This window comes from Tenrec ecaudatus, chromosome 8 (assembly GCF_050624435.1).
Source record: "Tenrec ecaudatus isolate mTenEca1 chromosome 8, mTenEca1.hap1, whole genome shotgun sequence".
In the NCBI taxonomy this organism is placed as follows: domain Eukaryota; kingdom Metazoa; phylum Chordata; class Mammalia; order Afrosoricida; family Tenrecidae; genus Tenrec; species Tenrec ecaudatus.
Window position 1 is genome coordinate 140,481,601 of NC_134537.1, and position 21,329 is coordinate 140,502,929.

At 46.0% G+C, this 21,329-nt stretch overlaps 2 protein-coding genes across 2 annotated transcripts in view; one reads left to right on the forward strand and one right to left on the reverse strand.

Annotated features, from left to right (window-relative positions):
* C8H2orf78 (chromosome 8 C2orf78 homolog) lies at positions 1 to 18,158 on the reverse strand. Its single transcript, XM_075557250.1, is given in 5 exon segments — positions 1 to 498; positions 562 to 1,928; positions 3,185 to 3,934; positions 7,743 to 7,908; positions 17,931 to 18,158. Coding segments are annotated over 5 exon segments (3,009 nt in total).
* Positions 18,113 to 21,329, forward strand: part of DUSP11 (dual specificity phosphatase 11) — a 17,692-nt gene continuing 14,475 nt past the window's right edge. The window contains exons 1-2 of the mRNA XM_075556942.1: positions 18,113 to 18,336; positions 20,415 to 20,490. Of these exons, the coding sequence (XP_075413057.1) occupies positions 18,236 to 18,336; positions 20,415 to 20,490 (177 nt within the window). The 5' untranslated portion in view covers positions 18,113 to 18,235. The remainder of the gene's footprint in view (positions 18,337 to 20,414; positions 20,491 to 21,329) is intronic.

Sequence of the window (21,329 nt, forward strand, 5' to 3'; positions counted from 1 at the left end):
CTATATCGTGTAACCGTAGTATCGAGCCATTTCCATGTCCTTCTCCCTCTCGATGAAAAACTGCAGTCTCCCCAGAGAGGTGTATTTGGCGGCCTTCTGGCGTTCTTGCTGAGCCTGCTTCTTCAGGGCCTCGCGCTCAGGCCTCTGCTCTTTCGTGATGGGACTCGACATAACTGGCTCGGGAACATTGGGTTTCCTCCATGGAATGGGCTGAAAGCCGAAGTCTTGGAGTAGAAACTGGTGTGGAGGTTTAGGCGGGGACTTGGCCTTCACCACTGTGGTGGGAACTTGCTCCCAAGGGAGAGAGATGCAAGATGATGCAGGCCTCAACGCACAAGCCTGAGAAACACTGGGCCGGACGGGTTTGGTCAAACCTGGCCTGGCTGGGTTGGTCAGAGTTGGCCGTGCTGATTTAGCAGGACCTGGGCAGCTTGCATTGACAGGCACTAGCTGAGGTGTGTTAACTGCCGTTGGTTGAGCTGTGTTAATAGAGGCAGACTGAAGAGGGCAGGGGTCAGGAGGGCAAGGGACAGGAGGGCAAGGGGCAGGAGGGCAAGGGGCAGGAGGGCAAGGGGCAGGAGGGCAAGGCCGTTGTGGGGCAAGAGCCTGTGGCTTCCGAGGAATAGGTCGAACTTGGGGCTTGTCCAAGGTTGGAAAAGGCAAAGGGACCAACTTCACCTTCCCAGGAGGCGGCAGCTCATACAGGGCTGGCGATGAACACGGTTTCTCTGCGATGCTCTCTGGGTTCTGGACTTTGACCTGAGCCTTCTCTGGGGCACCCAGCCACAGTTTGACGGCTGGGGGTGGCTGGGGGTCCTTGGTGTTGCTGGAACTTCCCAGGGCCCGGGAAGAAGCGATCCCAGTCTTCGTATCGCTCTTCTTCCCCAGGGCATGGAAAACCTGCACAGACTCCAGCATGTGCAAGCCCAGGCAGCTTCGAGGCTTCTTAAAGGTCTCTTGGCTGAGCTCAGGCTGGTTTTTCTTCCGCTTCAACTTAGAAATCGTTGGCTTTTCTTCTGCCTTGACTTTGGTCCCTGGCTGCTTCCCATCCTCAGTTTTCTTGGCGTTGTTGTCCCTGTTTCTTTTGACCTTTTCCTGCCCGTGGACCTTACTTTTGCTACTCTTGTTGGGTGTAGCCTTCTGAGGTTTGCTGTTCAAGTGCTTGATGGGATCCCCAGAAGCCCCGTCACTGGCTTCTGTATTGCAACCAACCACTGCTCCCTCTGGGCTCTTTGCTTGCACTTTGGCCTTGGGAGTCCCCGGGAGAGGCTCAGAGGCTTTGCACTTGTTCTTCCTGACTTGGTCAGAGGAACCCTTTATCACACTCGACCCATCCTGCACCTGGTTCACCTTGATCGCGTTGGTGTCGTTGGGCCCTTGGGACTGATCAAGGTCTTTCAAGGAACTGAAGAGCTGAGGAAGGTGAATGTCCTCCACCAGCGCCGTGAGATCTGCAAAACCATTGCTGGACTCAAATCCATTTCCAAGGGCCCCTTGGTCCTCAAGGCTCAGGCTGTTTTCCTCCAGGGCAGCATTCTCCAAACCAGGCTGCTCCCCTTGATTGAGGGGATCAATGCAGGCCAGAAGTTGGTGAATATCAGGGATCTCTAAAGGAAGCAGCGGAGGCTCTTGATTTTCTATCGTGATCTGGTAGGCAGCCAGAGATTTCGGAAGCTCGCCCTTAATCTCGTCCAAATCCTTGGTCTCTGTTTGTTCCTGATTTGGAGCTGGAGGCAAGGCCAGGAGATTACTGGGACTCTCGATTTGAGTTATTAGTGGCATATCCTCAAGCTCTGGATGACTTTCAAGTATCTGGATGTTTCTGCTATTGCAAGACGTGGGGAATTCGGAGGTCTGTGGCAGACAGAATGCCTGGCTTGGAGGTTGCAGTGTCAGGGAAGACTCCATCCCCAGCGTAGTTTCCATCACTACAAAGGAATCAAAAGGAAGTTCGTCAATCCCTGGTAAGTGAGAAGCCCCCCAGATGCCCGCAGATCCAGGAGGCACCTTCCCCAAGATGAAGCAAGTTTTTCCATGGGCTCTTTTTAAGAACCAGGGACAGTGTCCTATATATGGATTTAAGAGCTGCTGTTCTAGTGTGGACCATGGTCCTTGTGTTGTCATTGTACCTTGGTGGGCTTTGCATTATTTCAGGTTGCCATAAACCAAACAAATAGTGTGAAAGCAGTTTTAAAAATAAACGTTTTAGGGCAGGGAGGGGAAAAATGAGGAGCTGATACCAGGGGCTTAGGTGGAGAGCAAAGGTTTTGAGAATGATGAGGGCAATGAATGGACAAATGTGCTTTACACAATTGATGTATGGAATGCGATAATAGTTGTATGAGCCCCTAATAAAACGATTAAAAATAATAAAAATAAACGTTTTATAAGCCTGGCATCCTCACACTGAGTCCTTCCCTTTCTCTGTTGTCGCACGAGTGTAAGGATGCTTCCTGTCATGGACTAAGGGGCAGGTAGTGACACGCTTCCTCTCACAAGAGATCTAAGCCAGGGCACTTGCTTTGGGCACTGTCTCTGAAGCCAAGTGTAAAAGTTAAATGGCCACTAAATGCCGTAAGTTTGGAATCACCTTCTAAATAGACCAAAGGCATGTGTGTATGTGGTGAGGGGGTGGGAGAGGTGAGGGCGGGGGGCAACTGATCGGCTAGGGCAGGTATCAGCAAACTGCCAATTGTGAGCCGTAGGCCGCTTTTTTGGTACGTACATAGGGCTGTGAAGGAAACTGAAAATGAAAATAAAACCGTCGTGGTTTCATTGATATAATTTGTGAAGGATATCATTCAGCTAATGGTGATTTAATTTACTTGATTTATTTGTAAGAATGTATTTATGACCCTTGGGTAATTTTTTAATTGATGTGGGGACAGGATTGACTCTTCCATCTCAGAGGTTTGCCGAGGGCTGGACGAGGGCAAGGGAAAGTCTCGTGTCCTTCGGTTCGCTCGTAAGGTTCTGCAGGTAGCAGAGTTGGCCGCCACAGTGTCCCACCGGCACTGGGTGTTCTCAAGGCGGAGTTTGGCAATGGAGAGCGCTGGACAATGGACAAAGGTCATGTTTAAAGTCTCGGAACGAAGGTCTACCTCTCTGTGAACTCGCCACTTCCAAGCTGCAGACTTGACCCTCCAAAACCATACCCCTCACTCTGCTTGCAGTTTGTACTCACCTTGAAAACTCGTGTCTGTGATGGGTTGAGCAGACATGGAGTAGTAAATTCCAGGCGTGGAGGCTGGTGGTGGGGCGTTTGTGGCCTGAACCTCCTTGAGAACCATCACCATTTCCGGTTGGGGGACAGAGGCTCTGCTGCCTGTGTAGGACACAGAGCCATAGGATTGTAGGCAGGGGCCAAGTTCTCCGGAGATCAGGGACCCTAGGGTGCCTTGATCATAGTAGTATACCTGGCTCCCTTCCTGGTAGGGAAGGGACAAGCTAGGGCCCTGATTTGGAGTTCCTGGAACAAGGCTAGCAGATAGCGACGGATATAGAGGGACCATGGCGTTGGTGTCTGAAACGTTGCTATATTGAGCTGCCATGGGCATGGAAGAAATAGCAGTGTCTTGGTCAATGACAGTGACAGTAAGGTCCTTGAGGGATGATGACTTCTTTTCGGCGTCTGCTGGGATGTCCCACTCAAACATGCTCGGGTAGGAGGCGGAGGCATTGGAGATCTGGCTCTGGCCAGAAACTCCAGACAGCGTAGTTGTGCTAGGATGTTGGTAGAGGTAGGCGCTCTCCATGAGTGGCTGTGCAGAGGTGCTAGAGGCTGATGGCAGCAGCCATGCCGAGCTGACAGCTGGTGCCGAGGCCCGGGAAAAGTCGCAGACACTGCCTGTGAGGGGAGCCGCTGTGCTCACCACAGGGAGCGAGAGCTGCAGAGAATTTGATGTTCCGAGCAAAGATGGACTTTGGAAATTGTCTGTGGGAAACAAGAAGGTGGTGAAAAACCAGTGAGACTGACAAATGCTCATGATATCTGAGCAGCAGCGTTCAAGGTGTTGCGATCGGAAAGGCTCTGGTTGCAGTACTCCGCAAAGATGCCCAAGGACCACTTGATGGTGGTTGTCCTATGACGTTGTACTAGGCTGTGCTCACCACCGGGACACAGGTATCCAGACAGAAGACCTGCCAATCTGATTGGGACATTGATCTCCAGCCTGAGCAGCAATTTTCTCTCTGCCCTATCTTTCCCTGAAGGCTGGACCCTGGTATTGGCCCCTGTATCATCTCCTAGAATGGAATCATTTTTAGAACTTGGAGGTCCTCAAAGAAATTCCATTTCAACCCTCTCATTGTGCCCATGGGAAAATGGGGACCTGGAGGGGTCAGGTGACGAGTTCACCTTCCCCCATGACGTCTGTAGCGGAACCAAGTCCCAGAGCCCCGCTACCCTGACGCCCTTGCCAGAACTTGGGGCTCTGGGCTTCACACAGAGAGAAACGGAACTTTCGATGTATGCTTTTCCCCCTTGGTCATGTGAAAATAGTAGAGTGCTTGTTCTACACAGTTCCACGTCGCTTGTGAAACCCACATTGTGTTTTCTCGAGTCCCCGTGACACGTGTGCAGGTCAGTGGGCAATTTAGACTGGTCACTCTTACCCCTCTTCAAGCCTGGCTTCCGATTCAAAGCCCAGCCGGCTACCCGAGAGGCAGTTTAGCAAGAAAAGGATTCTTCCTTTATTTCTCAGTACTCATCATCCAGTGACGCAATAACCACCCATTCTCCAACTCCTCCTACACACCCGCACCCCGGACACCACGGGTCTAATTTTCTCTCTCGTCTATTTGCCTCTTATAGACAGTTGATATAAGTGAGATGATATGATACCCCCCTCTGCTGACTTATTTCACTTAGCATAATGTTTTCAAGGTTCATCGTGGTAGACTGCATCAGGTCTTCATGCAGCTTTGTGGTTGAAGAATATCTATTTTATTTTTCATCGTGGAAATAGGTCTATTTATTAATGATGATTAAGAATATCTACTTTATGTATATGCCAGACCTGGTGTATCCAAGGACATTTTGGATTCTTTTACTTTTTGGTGATTGCTGATAATGTTGCAATGAGCATTGCTAGTCCAGTATTTGTTAAGTCCGTCCATGAAATTCTTCTGCATATAACCTAGGAGTGTTATTGCCAAATCATATCCTAATGCCATGTTTAATTTTTTTGAAGAGGTATAACTTTAAATTCACAAAGATAAGCTTTATAAAAGAAAACAATCATTTAAACTCTCTGAGCTTTCCAGTCCTCATTTATAAACTATTTAGAACAATGACAGCAACAATAACTATAATAAGAATTTATACATGAACAAAGGTGATCGATTCCTTCTGCTTTATAAGTAGAAACATATGATAAATTCTGGAATGATAAAATATGCAAATCATGAAAAATTAGCATCACCGAACTAAAAATATGTAGATATTGATGAAAACTGGGGGTATATAACAAATATCAAAGCACAGTAAATTTAATAATCAAGTTTTATACAATGCATATTTTGCGAATAGTATTAGGCAAAAAGCAGTTCTCAATAGAAGGTGGCTTTGAATGAACTTCAGATCAGTACAGAGAATCATGTCAGTAAAAGTCACATAACAAGCATCCAAGTGGGGGGAGGGGGCTAACGATCACAAGGATCTATAGATAACCCCCTCCGTGGGGAACGGGCAACAGAAAAGTGGGTGAAGGGAGACATCGGTCAGTGTAAGACATGAAAAATAATAATTTATAAAGTATCAAGGGTTCATGAGGGAGGGAGGGAGGGTTTGGGAGGGTGGGGGTTGAGGAACTGATACCAAGGGCTCAAGTAGAAAGCAAATGTTTTGAAAATGATGATGTCAACAGATGTACAAATGTGCTTGACACAATGGATGGCTGTATGCTGTATGAGCCCCCAATAAAGTGATTATTTTTTAAATCATCAAAATGAAGTGAAGGTGAATTGATAGCCACAATATAGAGATAGATAATTCATTAAAAATTGGTAAAAGAGGAAAAATAATGAATATAAGTAAACAAGAATTCCTTTATTATGCTCATTCATATTTCTCTGAGTATTACTTATCCAGCAAGGATCAGAGATAGCAATCTTAATAAAAATAGGTATTTCAATTAATATAGCCACATTGCAACCAAACCAAACAAAACACTTGAAAGTATCATAAAGGTCTTTATATTCACCTCCCAAACCTAATACATATTCATTTTCAACATCTAGGACACGGTCATCCCCAAATCCAGAAAATAATCATCATTACTAAACATCTCACAGTCAAAGTAAACATCTTGAATGTAGGAGAACCACTGCCCCAGCCCACCCAGCCAGTAGCTCCACAAGCTTGTTTTAGATAAAGACGGCAGTAGGAGATTTTCTTCTTCCATAGCTCAGGCTCAAGCAGATGACGACCGCGATCAAGGACTGGTATGGTGACTATATTCAACTTGTGCAGGTGAGAACCAAGCTGACCTTGGATCCGACTAACTCCACCGAGGACTTTGTCCACATGACTTCAGCTAGGAGATGTCACGTTTACAACAGCGGCTTTCATTTTAAAAGACGAAACATCTACAGGGTTTAAAATTGATGAGCTAAACGCTGAAAATTCAGCTTCTGTCTCCCCCGGCCCTTAGCCACGTTTAGTAGCCTCTTGTTTTACAGGGGCACCGTGCCAAACGCCCTTCTAAAATGTCTCTACTAACAACTGCTCAGTGTCGCCCGAGTTCAAAGACTCAGTTGAAAGCACCAACCGTGGGGTATAGTTCTCTGATAAGTGACATTTTCCAGTGATGTCTCTACGAGCCTTCATTTTTCTCCTCAGTCCATTGAGCCAAGCGTTTGCTTAACACCCAGAACAAGGCAAACAAAGGACCCCACACAGCAAACCACATGCTGCCCCACTCTGGGCAGATGCCACGCTTCGCTCTTTCTGTGTTCACTTAGAATCCTGGGTCTGCTTTGCCATGGCATCCCAGCTCCTTCTCCTCCCCTTGAGAACGCGGCTGTGCTCTCCACGTTCCCGCGTTCCTCCCCTCCTGGCTCCCGTGGGCCTCTGGACGGGATCAGAGCAGTCCTGGGCCTGCTTCCATCGGAATCGCCGCCTCCCGGTGGTTCGATATCCTGCATACTGGCCCCTCATTTCCTCTCTTCATCAAGTTTAAATAGAACACTCCCAAACAGGCAAATAGTATTGCTTCTTAAACTGCTCCAATTTCAAAAGTCACTTGAAATAACCATAAAGCCATCAGTTGAGACATCCCTGCCAGTACATATTGCTAGTCTTCCATACCACAGCGTCTTCTATTTCGGTTGGAACACTCTCACCAGGTCTCTGGATTTACTTCCTGTCTGGAGAAACTCGTGGTTCGAAACTCAACATTAGAAAACGAAGGGACCATAGAAGGCAAACAATCAATATCCTGAAGTAACAGACGAGGAAACAGAAGATGAGCGAGATTCAATGGCTTGTCCAAAGACACACGAGCAGTAAATGTCAAATCCCAAACTGATATTAGAGTCTCAGGTTTCAAGTTCAAAACTGTCCCCGTTGGTCCAAGCCATTTTCTATTATTTTTGTTTTGAATTATTATTATTTTATCATAGTTTTATGGACATATCTTGCACATTCCAATATACCCATTCACAACTATTTTCAACTCCCTTGTTAGAATTTAGAGAGAGGAAATCTAATACAAAGCTTTTGAAACGTTGCATTTTCTTACCTGACATGCTCAGAGAAGAGGAACTAACAACAAGTGTTCAGGAGACGATACTAGAAGGTGTTTGAGTGGCAGAAGCCAAAGAGAGCAAGTGTCCAGTAGGACACCCACTGGTCACTTGCGATGATCCAAATGTATTTACAGACGACTCCATGGAAACCCCAAGATTCTACCAGATTGCAGTGGCTTTGGTGGGAGAACGAGGTCACAAAGCAGGCAGTTTCAAGGTAGGAGAGCCAATAGGGAGGTCAGATGTCCCGCAAGAAGACAGGATTGGGTAGAAGGAGTGGTAGGGGAACTACAGTGGCCAAGCCCTGGGAAGGTAAAATCCTACAGGAGCGAGAAATAGCAGCTCCACTTTCCTCAATCCGATGTCAAAGAAATCGTCTCCAAGGTTCATGTAGGTGCTCCTTCCTGGCATTGGCATTAATAATGTAATGGTCATAGTGCGTGGATTATGCGAGAGGCCTTCAAAAGGTTTGTTGGAAAATGGAACTAAAAATTAATGGAATTAAAACACACACACACACACAAAATAAAGTGAAATTTTTTCCCAAAACCTTTTTCAAACCCCCTCTTGTACATAAATATTTCTTCATATAATTAAACATACTGTGTAGTTAACAGCCTTAGGGAGGAAGGAAAAAGACATCTGAATTGATCAATTATAGTTGTTCTGGAACCATATCAGGTGATCGGATATGATAAGTAAACTGAGCTTTTCAGGGACCAAAGGAAGAGGTGAAAGGGCTCTCTGTAGCTGGGTTGAAGAGTGGGGAGACAGTGTTTGCCTGCATCTTGTGGAGGATGAAGCGGACCCAGAGCTTTCTCTTTTTAACTTCTTGGATCCTCCCATTCACTGCCTGTGTTGGTCTGAGGCCAGCTGGACCAAGTTAATCTCTTCTGCTCTTATTTCCCTATATAGCTCACACGCACGCGCGCGTGCGCGCACACACACACACACACACACACACACACACACCAGCTCCCTTAACAGACATTGTTTCTGGGGCAAGCCTTGATCTTGGATCCTTACATTCATGGATGTCACCTCCTGTCAACTTCCAGAAGCAGTGATCTTCCTCTCAGTGCCTTGATGCGTCATAGAATGAATTGTCCCCATTAAAAACAGACACCAAAGAACTAGAAGAGACTGCTGACTGCACATCTTCCCTCTTGTGGTCTTGGGTTGCAATTCCTTGGTCCAGAATTGTCTACCTCTGGCTCCTGGGGCAATGCAGGCACCGCAGCATCCCTCTTTCATGCGAGAGGCATCTGGGATGCTTTCCTCCTTCCTTGCTTGCTTCCTTCCTCAGGTGTATCCAATATGGCAGTTGCTGTAGCCTCCTCCCCTTGCAAACAGCCACCATAGAATCTTGGGCCTCTAGGATTCTGTCTGCCATACTTGGGTGCAAGACCAAGCAAATTACTAGGATGACTAGGAGAAAGAAAGGAAGGAGACCCCAGTGGGGAATAGGGAATGGGCAAGGTGAAAGGGTGTAGGGGGGAAAGAAAGGATTTGTGTGGGTTTATTGGCTTCTGCAAGAAACACGTTGATGCTTGGTAAATGCTAAATTATTTTGTATTCACTTACCCACGGCTATAAAGGTGATTCTGACTCATAATGACCCTGTATGGCAGAGACGAATCTGTAGGGTTTTCCAGGCTGTAAATCTTTCTGGGAGGATAAAGCCTCAGCTTTTCCCCACAGGGTGACTGGTGGGTTTGAACTACAGACCTGATGGTTAGCAGATCACTTATGTATTCATTCAGACTTCACAGACATCGAGTGGATTCTGACTCATAGCAACCCTATAGAATTTAGACCTTAGCGATTCGACATTGTTTTTTTTATATAGCTAGATATACTCCAGGAGCTGCCATGCGCACTAAACAGAAAAGTCATAAATGTTTTTCTCATATTACCATATTTATTCCACTCATTCATGTTTGAAGAATAGAGATTGCTTGTGCACACTGGATTCACCTATGTGGCTTTCTATTGTCACTTTTTAATTAAAAAAAAATTAGTTTATTGGGGGCTCTGACAGCTCTTATCACAATCCATCCGTCCATCCATTGTGTCAAGCACATTTGTACATATGTTGCCATCATTTTCAAAGCATTTTCTTTCTACTTGAGCCCTTGGTATCCGCTCATTTTCCCCTGTCACTTTATTTTTAAGGAATTCATTGCATGATTTTCTCATGATGATTTATCTTGAAGCATCTTGAACTAATTTGACAGGATGGATTTTGGTGGGTAAATTAGAAAGGGGGGCGTGGAAGAGAAATTATGGTAAGTTATACTGGGGCACAGTGATTATGTATTGAGCTGCCGGCCTCAACACCCACACTTTGAAACCACCAGCCCACTCTGTGGGAGAAAGACAGGGCTTTCTACTCCCATAAAGAGTGAGACTCTCTGTGAACAAGTAAATGTGGTGAAGAAAGCTGATGGTGCCCGGCTATCAAAAGAGATAGTGACTGGGGTCTTAAAGGCTTGAAGATAAACAAGCGGCCATCTAGCTCAGAAGCAACAAAGTCCACATGGAAGAACACACCAGCCTGTGTGATCGAGTGGTCCCAAAGGGATCAGTTACCAGGCATCAAAGAACAAAAAATCATATCATTGACTGCACACCTCCATGATAGGATCGCTGAAGACAAATGGGTGCACAAGCAAATGTGGTGAAGAAAGCTGATGGTGCCCGGCTATCAAAAGAGATAGTGTCTGGGGTCTTAAAGGCTTGAAGGTGAACAAGCGGCCATCTCGCTCAGAAACAAATAAGCCCACATGGAAGAAGCACACCGGCCAGTGCGATCACGAGGTGCCCAAGGGACCAGATATAAGGCATCATGCAAAAAAAAAAAAAAAAAAAAAAAAGATATGTGTGTGTATGTATGTGTATATATGTGTATATGTATATATGTATGTGTATATATATTATATTAAATGAAGGGGGAAGTGCAGAGTGGAGACCCAAGGCCCAAGTGTCGGCCAATGGAGATCCCCTCATAGAGGGGCTTAGGAGAGGAGATGGGTTAACTAGGGTGTGAGGTAGTATTGATGAAGAACACAGCTTTCCCCCAGATCCTGGATGCTTCCTCCCCCCAACTACCATGATCCGAATTCTACCTTGCAGGGCTGGATAGGACAGAGGCTGTACACTGGTACATATGAGGGTTGGAGGTACAGGGAATCCAGGGTGGATGATACCTTCAGGACCAAGGGTGTGAGGGACGATGCTGGGAGAGTGGAGGGTGAGTGGGTTGGAAAGGGGGAACTGATTACAAGGATCCACATGTGACCTCTTCCCTGGGAGAGGGACAGCAGAGAAGGGGGGAAGGGAGACCCCGAATAGGGCAATATATGACAAAATAACGAGGTATGAATTACCAAGGGCATATGAGGGAGGGGGGAAAGGGGAGGGAGGGGCGGGGGGGAAAAGAGGACCTGATGCAAGGGGCTTAAGTGGAGAGCAAATGCCTTGAGAATGATTGGGGCAGGGAATGTATGGATGTGCTTTATACAATTGATGTACGTATATGTATGGATTGTGGTAAGAGTTGTTGGAGTCCCTAATAAAATGTAAAAGAAGAAAAGAGAAAAAAAAATGACTAGGGCAAAGACTGTACAGATGTGCTTTATACAATTGATGTATGTATATGTATGAACTGTGTAAAGAATTGTATCAGCCCCAATAAATTGTTAAAAAAAAAAAAAAAAAAAAAGAGTGAGACTCTCAGAAACTCACAGGGGCAGTTTTACTCTGTCCTATAGGGTCACTCTGAGTCGGCATCAACTCAATGGCAGTGAGTATACTGTGCATAAGGATCCTTGGTGACTGACACTTTGGGCTGCTAACCAAAAGGTCAGAAGTTCCAGACCACTATCTGCACCTCGGGAAGAAGATGGGTCTTTCTATTCCTGTAAAGAAAGATTCACAACCTTGGGAATCATATGGGGCAGTTCTTTTCTGCCCTGCAGGGCCACGATGCTTCATAACTGACTCAATAACAGTGGGTAAGTCAATATAAAGTAGTTTAACATTTACAAGGTGAGGCCAAAATGTGTCAACTTGTATCTTTTAGAAGCAAAGAGGTGATTTTACATGGAGTCAGAATCAACTCGGTGGCAGTGAGTTGGTTTAAATTAAGCCTAAGGAGTGGGTGCGGGCTATCACCCAGACTTAGCTGGCCTGCATTATCTTTGCTTTTGTTTACCTGGTTTGTGCATTTCTCACCAACTTCCCGGGACGGTCATAAACTACATTAGGATAGCTAATAATTTATACATGGCATTGGCTGGTTTGGGGAAGACTGTTGATGGGTGAATCTAAATATTTCCCCTACCGTGTGCTTTTGGCAGTGCCTAGCTCTCTCTGGGGACTTGGCTAGTGCCAGTAGGTGGAAAGTGTGTGATGAAAGATACCAAGAACCCACGAGAAGATCAACTCGCGAACGGGACCTCTAGAGACAAATTCTGCATTTGATGGCCTATTCCCAGCCCCCTCTTTTCTGCATCTAGTTCTTGCTTGGAGTTGTTTCAGTAATGAAAAGGTGATGTTTATACAGGAGGAAATGGTAAAACACCTTACACTGTAGAGATACGGTTCGGGTTATATAAAATTCCCAAGGCTTTTGAGTTCAGCTTCATAACTCAAATGGTCTAATTTAACGGTGTGGTTGCTGCTAGGTGCCGTCAGGTTGGTTACGACTCTTAGTGACCCTATGTACAAGCGAATGAAACACTGCCCGGTCCTGCTCCAGCCTCACAACTGTCACTTTTGAGCCCACTGTTGCAGCCACTGTGCCGATCCATCTCATCAAGGTTCTACCCCTCGGTCACTGCCCCTCTACTTTACCAAATCTGATGTCCTTCTCCAGGGGCTGGTCTCACCTGATAACTTGTCAAAACTTCATGTAAGATGACGTTTCGGCATTCTCACTTCTCAGGAAAATTCTGGCTGTACCTCTTTCGAGACAAATTAGCTTATTCACCTGGTGAATGGTCCAATAGTTCTTTCACTATTCTTTGCCAGCACCATAATTCAAATGCATCGATTCTACTTTGGTCTTCCCTATTCGAAGTCCAACTTTCATATGCATGTGAGGTGCTTCAGCATACCGTAGCTTGGGTTAGGCATTATGCACCTTAGTCCGCAAAGTGACATCCTAGCTCGTCAGCACTCTACAGAGGTCTTGTGCAGCAGATTTACCCAAAGCAATGCACTGCTTGCTCTCTTGACTGCTGCTTCCATGAGCATTGATTTGAAGTCTTTGGCCACTTTTATTTTTTCTCCGTTTGTCAAGATGTTACTGCTGGTCCAGTTGGGAGGATTTTAGTTTTCTTTAGATCTTTGATCTTCACTAGCAATTTCCTCCCTTTCGGCAAGCAAAGTCGTGTCATCTGCATATTTGCAAGTTGATAATAAGCCTTCCTCCATCCTCCAATTCTGATTCATGTTCTTCATATAGCCCATCTTCTCTAATTATTTGATCAGCAGACAGGTGGAATAGGTATGATGAGAGGATATAACCCTGACACACACATTTCCCGATATTAAACCATGCAGTGTTCCCTCTTGATCTATATACACGTTTTTCATGAGCGCAATGACGTTCTCTGGCATTCCACTTTTCTCAATGCTATCCATATTTTGTCATGATCCACATAGTCGAATACCTTTGCGTAGTCCATAAAACACAAGGAAACATCTTTCGGATAGTCTCTGCTTTCATCCAACATCATCTGATGCCAGCGATGCTATTCCTTGGACCACATCCTTGTATGAATCCAGCCTGAACCTCTGGCAGCTCCCTGTCTGTGTACTGCTGCAGCTATTGCTGAGTGGTCTTCAGCAAAATGTACTTACATGTGACATTAATGATATTGCTCTGTGATTTGAGCATTCTGTTGAGTCACCTTTCTCTGGAATGGGGACAGATATGGGCACATGGCCGAAACCTGATCAAAGTTTGTAGGTGGGAATTCAGGTTGATGCAATGATTTGGGGAGGGTAATTAGGCAACATCTCTCAAAACTTTAAGATTTTAAGTTTGCGTGACCATCATTCCAACAACTCTATTTCTAGGAATTTGCATAGAACAAGATATATAAATGAGATGTTCACATTGCAGCATTGCCTACAACAGAATGGGAAAAAAATTGGAAACAACCGAAGGCTCGTCGATATTGGGCCACTTAACTGAGTTATGGTGTTATTGTGAGGTGCCATCCAGTCAATTCCAACACATAGTCACCCTATGCACAGCAGAACAAAATCCTGCCCGGTCCTGGACCGTCCTTACAATCGTTCCTCTGCTTGAGCCCATTGCTGCAGGCACTGTATCAGTCCATCTCATTGAGGGGCTTCTTCTCCTTTGCCAAGCGTGAAGTTCTTTTCCAGGGACTGCTTGTCTCTCCTGACATGTCCAAATATATATAACACCAAGGCATACCATCCTTGCCTCCAAGGAGCACTCTGGCCATCCTTCTTCCAAGACAGTATTTATTTGTCCTTTTGGCAGTCCATGGTATTTCCAGTGTTCTTCTCCAGCAAAATTCAAATGCATTGGATCGCCTTTGGTCTTCCTTATTTAATGTCCAACTTTCACATGCATATGTAGCGATTGAAAATACCATGGCTAGGTCAGGCACGCCTTAGTCCAAAAAGTACATCCATCCTTGCTTTTCAATGCAGCAGATTCACCCAGCGCAACTCTTCTCTTGCTCTCTCGACGGCTGCTTCCATGGGCTTTGGTTGTGGATACAAACAAGGCGAAATCCTTCAGTCTGACCACTTCACTCTTTCCTCCAGTTATTATGGTGTTACCTATTGGTTCACTTGTTAGGATTTGGGTCTTCTTTTACACTGAGTTGTAATCTATAATTAAGGTTGCAATCTTCTATCTTCATCAGCAAGTGCGTCAAGTCCTCCTCGCAAGCAAGGTTGTGTCACCTGCATAACACATGTTGTTAATAAGCCTTCCTCCAATCCTGATGCTGCATTCTTCTTCATATAATCCAGCTTCTGTATTTGCTCAGCATCCAGAACGAATAAGTATGGTAAGACTGTATAACCCTCACACACGCACAGTTGAATGTCTTGGCATAGTTAATAAAACATAATAAGCACTTTTCTAGTATACTCTGGTTTCAGTCAAGACCCATCTGACATCAGCAATGGAATCCCTTCTTTGATGTCCTCTTCTGAGTCCAGCCTGAGGCTTTGCCAGCTTCCTGTCAATGTATGCATTGGATGATCTGCAGCAGAATTTTACTTGCATATGACATTAATGCTATTGTTCTATCGTTTGAGCATTCTGCTGGGTCACTTTTCTTTTTTTAAAATCATTTTATTGGGGGCTCATACAACTCTTATCACAATCCATACATACATCAATTGTGTAAAGCACATTTGTACATTCATTGCCCTCATCATTCTCAAAACATTTGCTCTCCATCTAAGCCCCTGGCATCAGCTCCTCATTTATTCCCCTCCTTCCCTACTCCCTCCTCCCTCATGAACCCTTGATAATTTGTAAATTATTATTATTTTGTCATATCTTACACTGTCTGACATCTCCCTTCACCCACTCCTCTGTTGTCCATCCCCCAGGGAGGAGGTTATACGTAGATCCTTGTAATCGGTTCCCTCTTTCCACACCACCCTTCCTCCACCCTCCTGGTATCACCACTCTCAGCACTGGTCCTGAAGGGATCATCTGTCCTGGATTCCCTGTGTTTCCAGTTCCTATCTGTACCAGTGTACACATCCTCTGGTCTAGCCAGATTTGTAAGGGAGAATTGGGATCATGATAGTGGGTGGGTGGGTGGAGGAAGCATTTAGGAACTAGAGGACAGTTGTATGTTTCATCATTGCTACACTGCACCCTGACTGTCTCATCTCCCTGCCACCCTCTGTAAGGGGATGTCCAGTTGCCTACAGATGGGTATTGGGTCTGTAATCTGAACTCCCCCTCATTCACAGTGATTTGATTTTTTGTTCTTTGGTGCCTGAAACCTGATCCCTTCGACACTCTGCGATTACACAGTCTGGTGTGCTTCTTCCATGTGGGCTTTGTTGCTTCTGAGCTAGATGGCCACTTGTTTACCTTCAGGCCTTTAAAACCCCAGATGCTATATCTTTTGATAGCCGGGCACCATCAGCTCTCTTCACCACTTTTGCTTATGCACCCATTTGTCTTCAGAGTCCCCTTTCTTTGGAATGGGCACAAATATGGATCTCATTCAGTCACTTGGCCAAGTACTGTCTTCCAAATTTCCTGGCATAGACTAGTAAGTGCTTCCAGTGCTTCAGCTGCTTGGTGAAACATTTAGTAAATTGGTGTTCCATCAAATCCTGGCATCTTGCTTTTGACTAATGCTTTCAGTGCATTGAACTTCTTCCTTCAGCACCATTGGTTCTTGCTCATGTGCTACCTCCTGAAGTGGTGGAATGTCTTCCGGTTCTTTTTGGTGCAGTGACTCTGTGTTCTTCACATTTTCTTTGACAGCTTCCCGCATCCCTCAATATTTTGCTCATAGAATCTCAAGATTGCAGCTCGAGGCTCGAATGTTTTTCTTGAGTTCCTTCAGGTTAAGAGATGCTGAGCACATACTTCTTTTTTTGATTTTCTAACCCAGGTCTTGGAACATTTCATCATAGTAGTTTACTTTTTTTTTCTTGCGCTGCCCTTTGAAATTTGCTATTCAGTTGTTTGACTTCATCGCTTCTTCCATTTGCCTTAATTCTCTACAATTGAGAGCAAGTTTCAGAGTCTCTTCTGACACCCACTTTGGTCTTTTCTTTCTTACCTGTCTAGTGACCTTTTTGCCTGTTTCATCAATGTTGTTCTTGATGTCCTCCCACAGCTTATCGGGTTTTCTATCATTAGTGTTCAATGTGGCAAATCTGTGTCTGAGATGTCCTTGAAATCCAGGTGGTATAGAGTCAAGGTTGCACTTTGGCTCTTATGAACTTGGTTTTCATTTTTTTCAGCTTCAACTTGTAATAGTGAAGAAAGGTATTTTCTGTGAACAAGTCGTTTGTCCTGCAATCTCCACCTATTTTTCTACCACCAAGGCCATATTTTCCAACTACCATTCCTTTCTCTTTGTTTCCAACTTTTGCGTTCCAATCCCCAATAATTACCAATGCATTTTGATTGCGTGCTTGATCAATTTCTGACTGAAGCCCTTGGTGGAACTCGTCATTTCTTCCTCACTAGCTTTTGTGGTTGGTGCATAAACTTGCATAATAATTGTGTTGATCTTATGTCCTTGAAGGCAGATAGATCTGATCCTGTCACAAACAGCGTTGTACTTCAAGTCAGATCTCAAGTTGTCCTTTTTGACAATGAATGTCTTAAAGCCATTCCTCTTGATTGTGTTAGTCCACGCACAGTAAATCACATGATTTTCTGATTCAAAAGGCTCCTCCCCAGTCCAATTCAGCTCACTAATGCTGAGGATATAGATCTAGTTCATTTTTGATTACTTAAAAATTTCCAAGATTCATACTTGCGTTGCAAGTCCCGATTAGTAGGTTTCTGCAGCTGTTTCTCCTTCCCTTGAGTTGTGCTCTATCAGCCAATGAAGATCTCAAAGCTTCGCTCCCGCAGGCTTGACCCCATTCCCATCACCAAGGGTGACTCTACTTTGAGAACAGAGCTCCTCCAGTCTCATTTGGAGTGCGTTCCCATCCTCGACCGCTCCGACAATGGTCTCCTTCCCTTCACAAGGCCGTCAGTGCGCAGCGGCTACTGCCTCCCACGTGGGCAGCCCATTCCTTATTCCGAGTCTGTTCTCCGTCTGGAAGCTCCGCTGCAACCCGTGGGTGACCCTGCCGAGACATCGCTTCCAGCATCACACAAGCCACCACAGACCGCCAAACTGCAAGACAAGCGGAGGAGAATAAATTGTAGTACTTTTAATCATGATGCCTAGAAGCAACAGAATACTTCGCATCCATTAAAAATAATAGAATGCCAGAAGGGCAGACTTGACCTGCAGGGAAATTTAAAAATGTATATTCTGGGATACGTACAGCATGCTGCTGATGGTATAAAAGTAGAAGATGCACCTATATGTGAAAATAAGTGCACATTAATTGGACAGTAAATGAGAATGGAAGCGCTTGGAAACTGTCTGGGAGAAACAGAATCTGGAGGCCGTGGGACTCACCTTCTCATTCCACGCCCCGCTCCGCGTGATTCCAAAGAGTCCGCAAACTCCCCGGCATGCGCTACCGGCCACCGCCTGGCGAGGGCGCTGAGCCCGGAGCCTGTTTACGAAGCTCCTTTCGGAGCGAGCCGCCGCGGTGACGTCAGCACGACCTCCGACGGCGCACGCGCAGAGCGAGTCTCCCAGGCGCTGTCGTGCTGCGGGCTCCTGACGCTTCCCGCCCGGCATCTCGCTCCCGCAGGGCGGCCGCGGCCCTGGCGTCTTGGGGACGTTTGGCGTTGGGTGGGCGGCATCCTAGCGCCCACATGAGCCACTGGCACAATGCTCGCCGCGACTGGGCCCAGGGACGCGTCTTCTCGGGGCATTCCGCACCCAAAAAGAAGGGCAAAAACCACATCCCCGAAAGGTAACGTGCCTCGGACCTGGGCTGGGTTCTTGTGGCGCGCGGCTTCCGGGCCGGGGCTGGGTCTCTGCGGCCTCCACCCCTCACCCGCGGCGCTGGGCATCACTGACCCCGCCCTCGTGCCATCCTTCTGTCAGCGAGGCTGTGCGCTGGGGGAAGAACGGAAGGGCTGCCCCCGGGGGACGCCCCTGGGTCCCCCAAACGGAGGTCCTCAGTTCTTCAGGCTGGGCCACTTCGATTCAGAAGAGGAGCGATCAGCAGGACACCCCCCTCCCCCTTCCCATCGAAAGTTAACTGAATCGTTTGCACGAGTCACGGAGTGGGGCGGGCAAGCTGTTGCCCCTGGACAGGGCCATTGGAGAGCTCTTCCTCCGAACGTTCAAATGACTCATTTTGAGACTTGGCTCCTATGCGCAGCATGCACACACCCCACCCCGCCTCATTCCTTAAGACGTTCCTCTCCCATCTTGTATTTCCCTCGGTTTCTCCCCATAGCCATCCACTCTTGTTGGCGCCTCGCACCAGATTGAATGTTGTTCAGAGACAGCCTGCACTCTTGCCCATCCTGACCTCTAACTTGGAGGCTCTACAAAAGGTCCAGGATCCTCTCTGCTCCTGTCGCCTCCTCTGGGCCACTTCCTGTGCTGCTGCTTAGTTCCTGTGCCTCTTTCATACCTGACCTGGCTTCTGAGTTAGCCAACCGCAGTCCAAAATTTTTTTAAAATCATTTTATTGGGAGATAGTACAACTCTTATCACAATGTATACATCAGCCATTGTGTCAAGTACATGTGTACATTTGTTGCCATCATTTTCAAAATGTTTTCTTTCTATTTGAGCCCTTGGTATCAGCTCATTTTTTCCCCTCTGCCCCCCACCCTTCCTCCCTCATGAACCATTGATAATTTATCTTTTTTTCTCCATGTTTTACACCAACTGCTGTCCCCTTTCACCCACTTTTTTGTTGTTCATACCCCTGGGGGGACCCTTATATGTTGATCATTGCGATCAGTTCCTCCTATCTCCTCCCCCTTTTCCCCTATCCTCCTTTTGTTGATACTCTCATTATTGGTCCTGAGGGGTTTGTCTGTCCTGGATTCCCTGTATTGTAAGCTCTTATCTTTACTAGTGTACATGTTCTGGTCTAGCCAGATTTGTAAGGTAGAACTGGGTCATGATAGTAGGGGGGGAAGAAGCATTAAAGAACTAGAGGAAAGTTGTATGTTTTGTTGGGGCTATACTGCACCCTGACTGGCTCCTCTCTTCCGTGTGACCTTTCTGTGAGGGGATGTACAATTGTTTACAGGTGGGCTTTGAGTCTCCACTCCACCCTCCCCCTCATTTACATCAATATGATTGTTTGTTCTGGGTCTTTGATGCCTGGTACCTGATCCCATCCATATACCATGATCACACAGGCTGGTGTGCTTCTTCTATGTGGGCTTTGTTGCTTCTTTTCAGCTAGATGGCCGCTTGTTTATCTTCAAGCCTTTAAAACCCCAGACACTATATCTTTTGATAGCCGGGCACCATCAGCTTTCTTCCCCACATTTGCTTATGTACCTGCTTTGTCTTCAGTGATCAGGTCGGGAAGGTGAGCACTGCAGAATGCTAGGTTATTAGAACAAAGTGTTCTTATGTTGAGGGAAGACTTGAGTAGAGGCCCAATGTCTGTCTACTATCTTAATACTTAACGTGTCCCAGCATGTTTGCCTGAAGTTCACAGTCCCTCTGCGATCAGGTGTTGTTGAACTGGAAGTTCGCTCGAGGTTTAATTTACTGGCATCAGTCTTTATGAGGATGGACTGTACACTAGTTCAGTCTCATGTATAGTCTTCGGTATCAGGGAGACAGAAGTCCTGGCCATTCCTGGTTTTTGCTACACCTTCTTTGCGGCGACATCTCAACTCTTCTGTTGCCTGTGTCTGTTTTCAAGGTAGAGGAACAGGAAGAGGGGAAGCATAGGTTGTTTCTAGGTGGGGCTGAAACATGCAAAGCAGAGAACAGTGTGGGCCTCGGTCCCTCATTTAAGGAGCTTGCATCTGTGCGTGCCTTTTGGCTAATCTGAAATGTATCTGATAGATGGAAAGACTACCTCCCAGTCGGACGGCGGATGCCTGGGACTCGTTTCATTGCTTTTAAAGTTCCTTTGAACAAGGTAAGCACGAGCAAAATCTCTGTTCTTTCAGAAATCAAGTCCACTGGAGACCAGTGGATGGGGTCCACCACACCGGTTTCCCTTTGTTCTACAAGTACTCCGAGCGCCCACTGTGCTTTCCTGAAATGAAAGTCCATGGCGAGTCTAACGACTTCCATACATACTGTCTAAAGAAACGTTAATGCACCAAAGTATATAAATATGTTTCTCTGATAGCTGTACTGTACACACCATATATTCACATGTGAGTCTATAAACCCACTGCCTTTAGCCAATGCCGACTCACAGCAGCCAGCACAGGTTTTCTGAGACTGACTCTCATCTTGCCCTCACGGAGGTGGGATTGAACTGCTGAACCTTGTGCTTAGTAGTCTAATGCCTACCCAACAGCGCCACCAGAGCTCCCTAATAAATAAAGGATAAATGAAGTCATTCATAATAAATTCATACGCTCTTCCAAATGTAAATTTTTGCACATAAAGAAATAGCTGCTTGAACTATGAATGTAAGAGAGTATAGGCGAGTTTCCCGTAGTAGTGAACAATATAGCTCTTGGTAGATTTCCAAACAAAACAGTCTTCATTTGATTGGCAAGGTTATTACTAACCCAGAACATTCAGTGTACATTCAAACTGCAAAAAAAAAGCAGTACACACACACTTTGATTTTATTTATGAAATACAGTTAGGTTTTAGGGCTTAGATAATTATATACCATCGTCCACCTAGATGACAGCTGGACTGGGCACTTAAAAATCATCCCAATACAGGACACCTTTCGTTGTGTAGCACTGGTCTGAAGGTGGCAGACATCTTGCATCCACGATCCCTCTGCCCCCA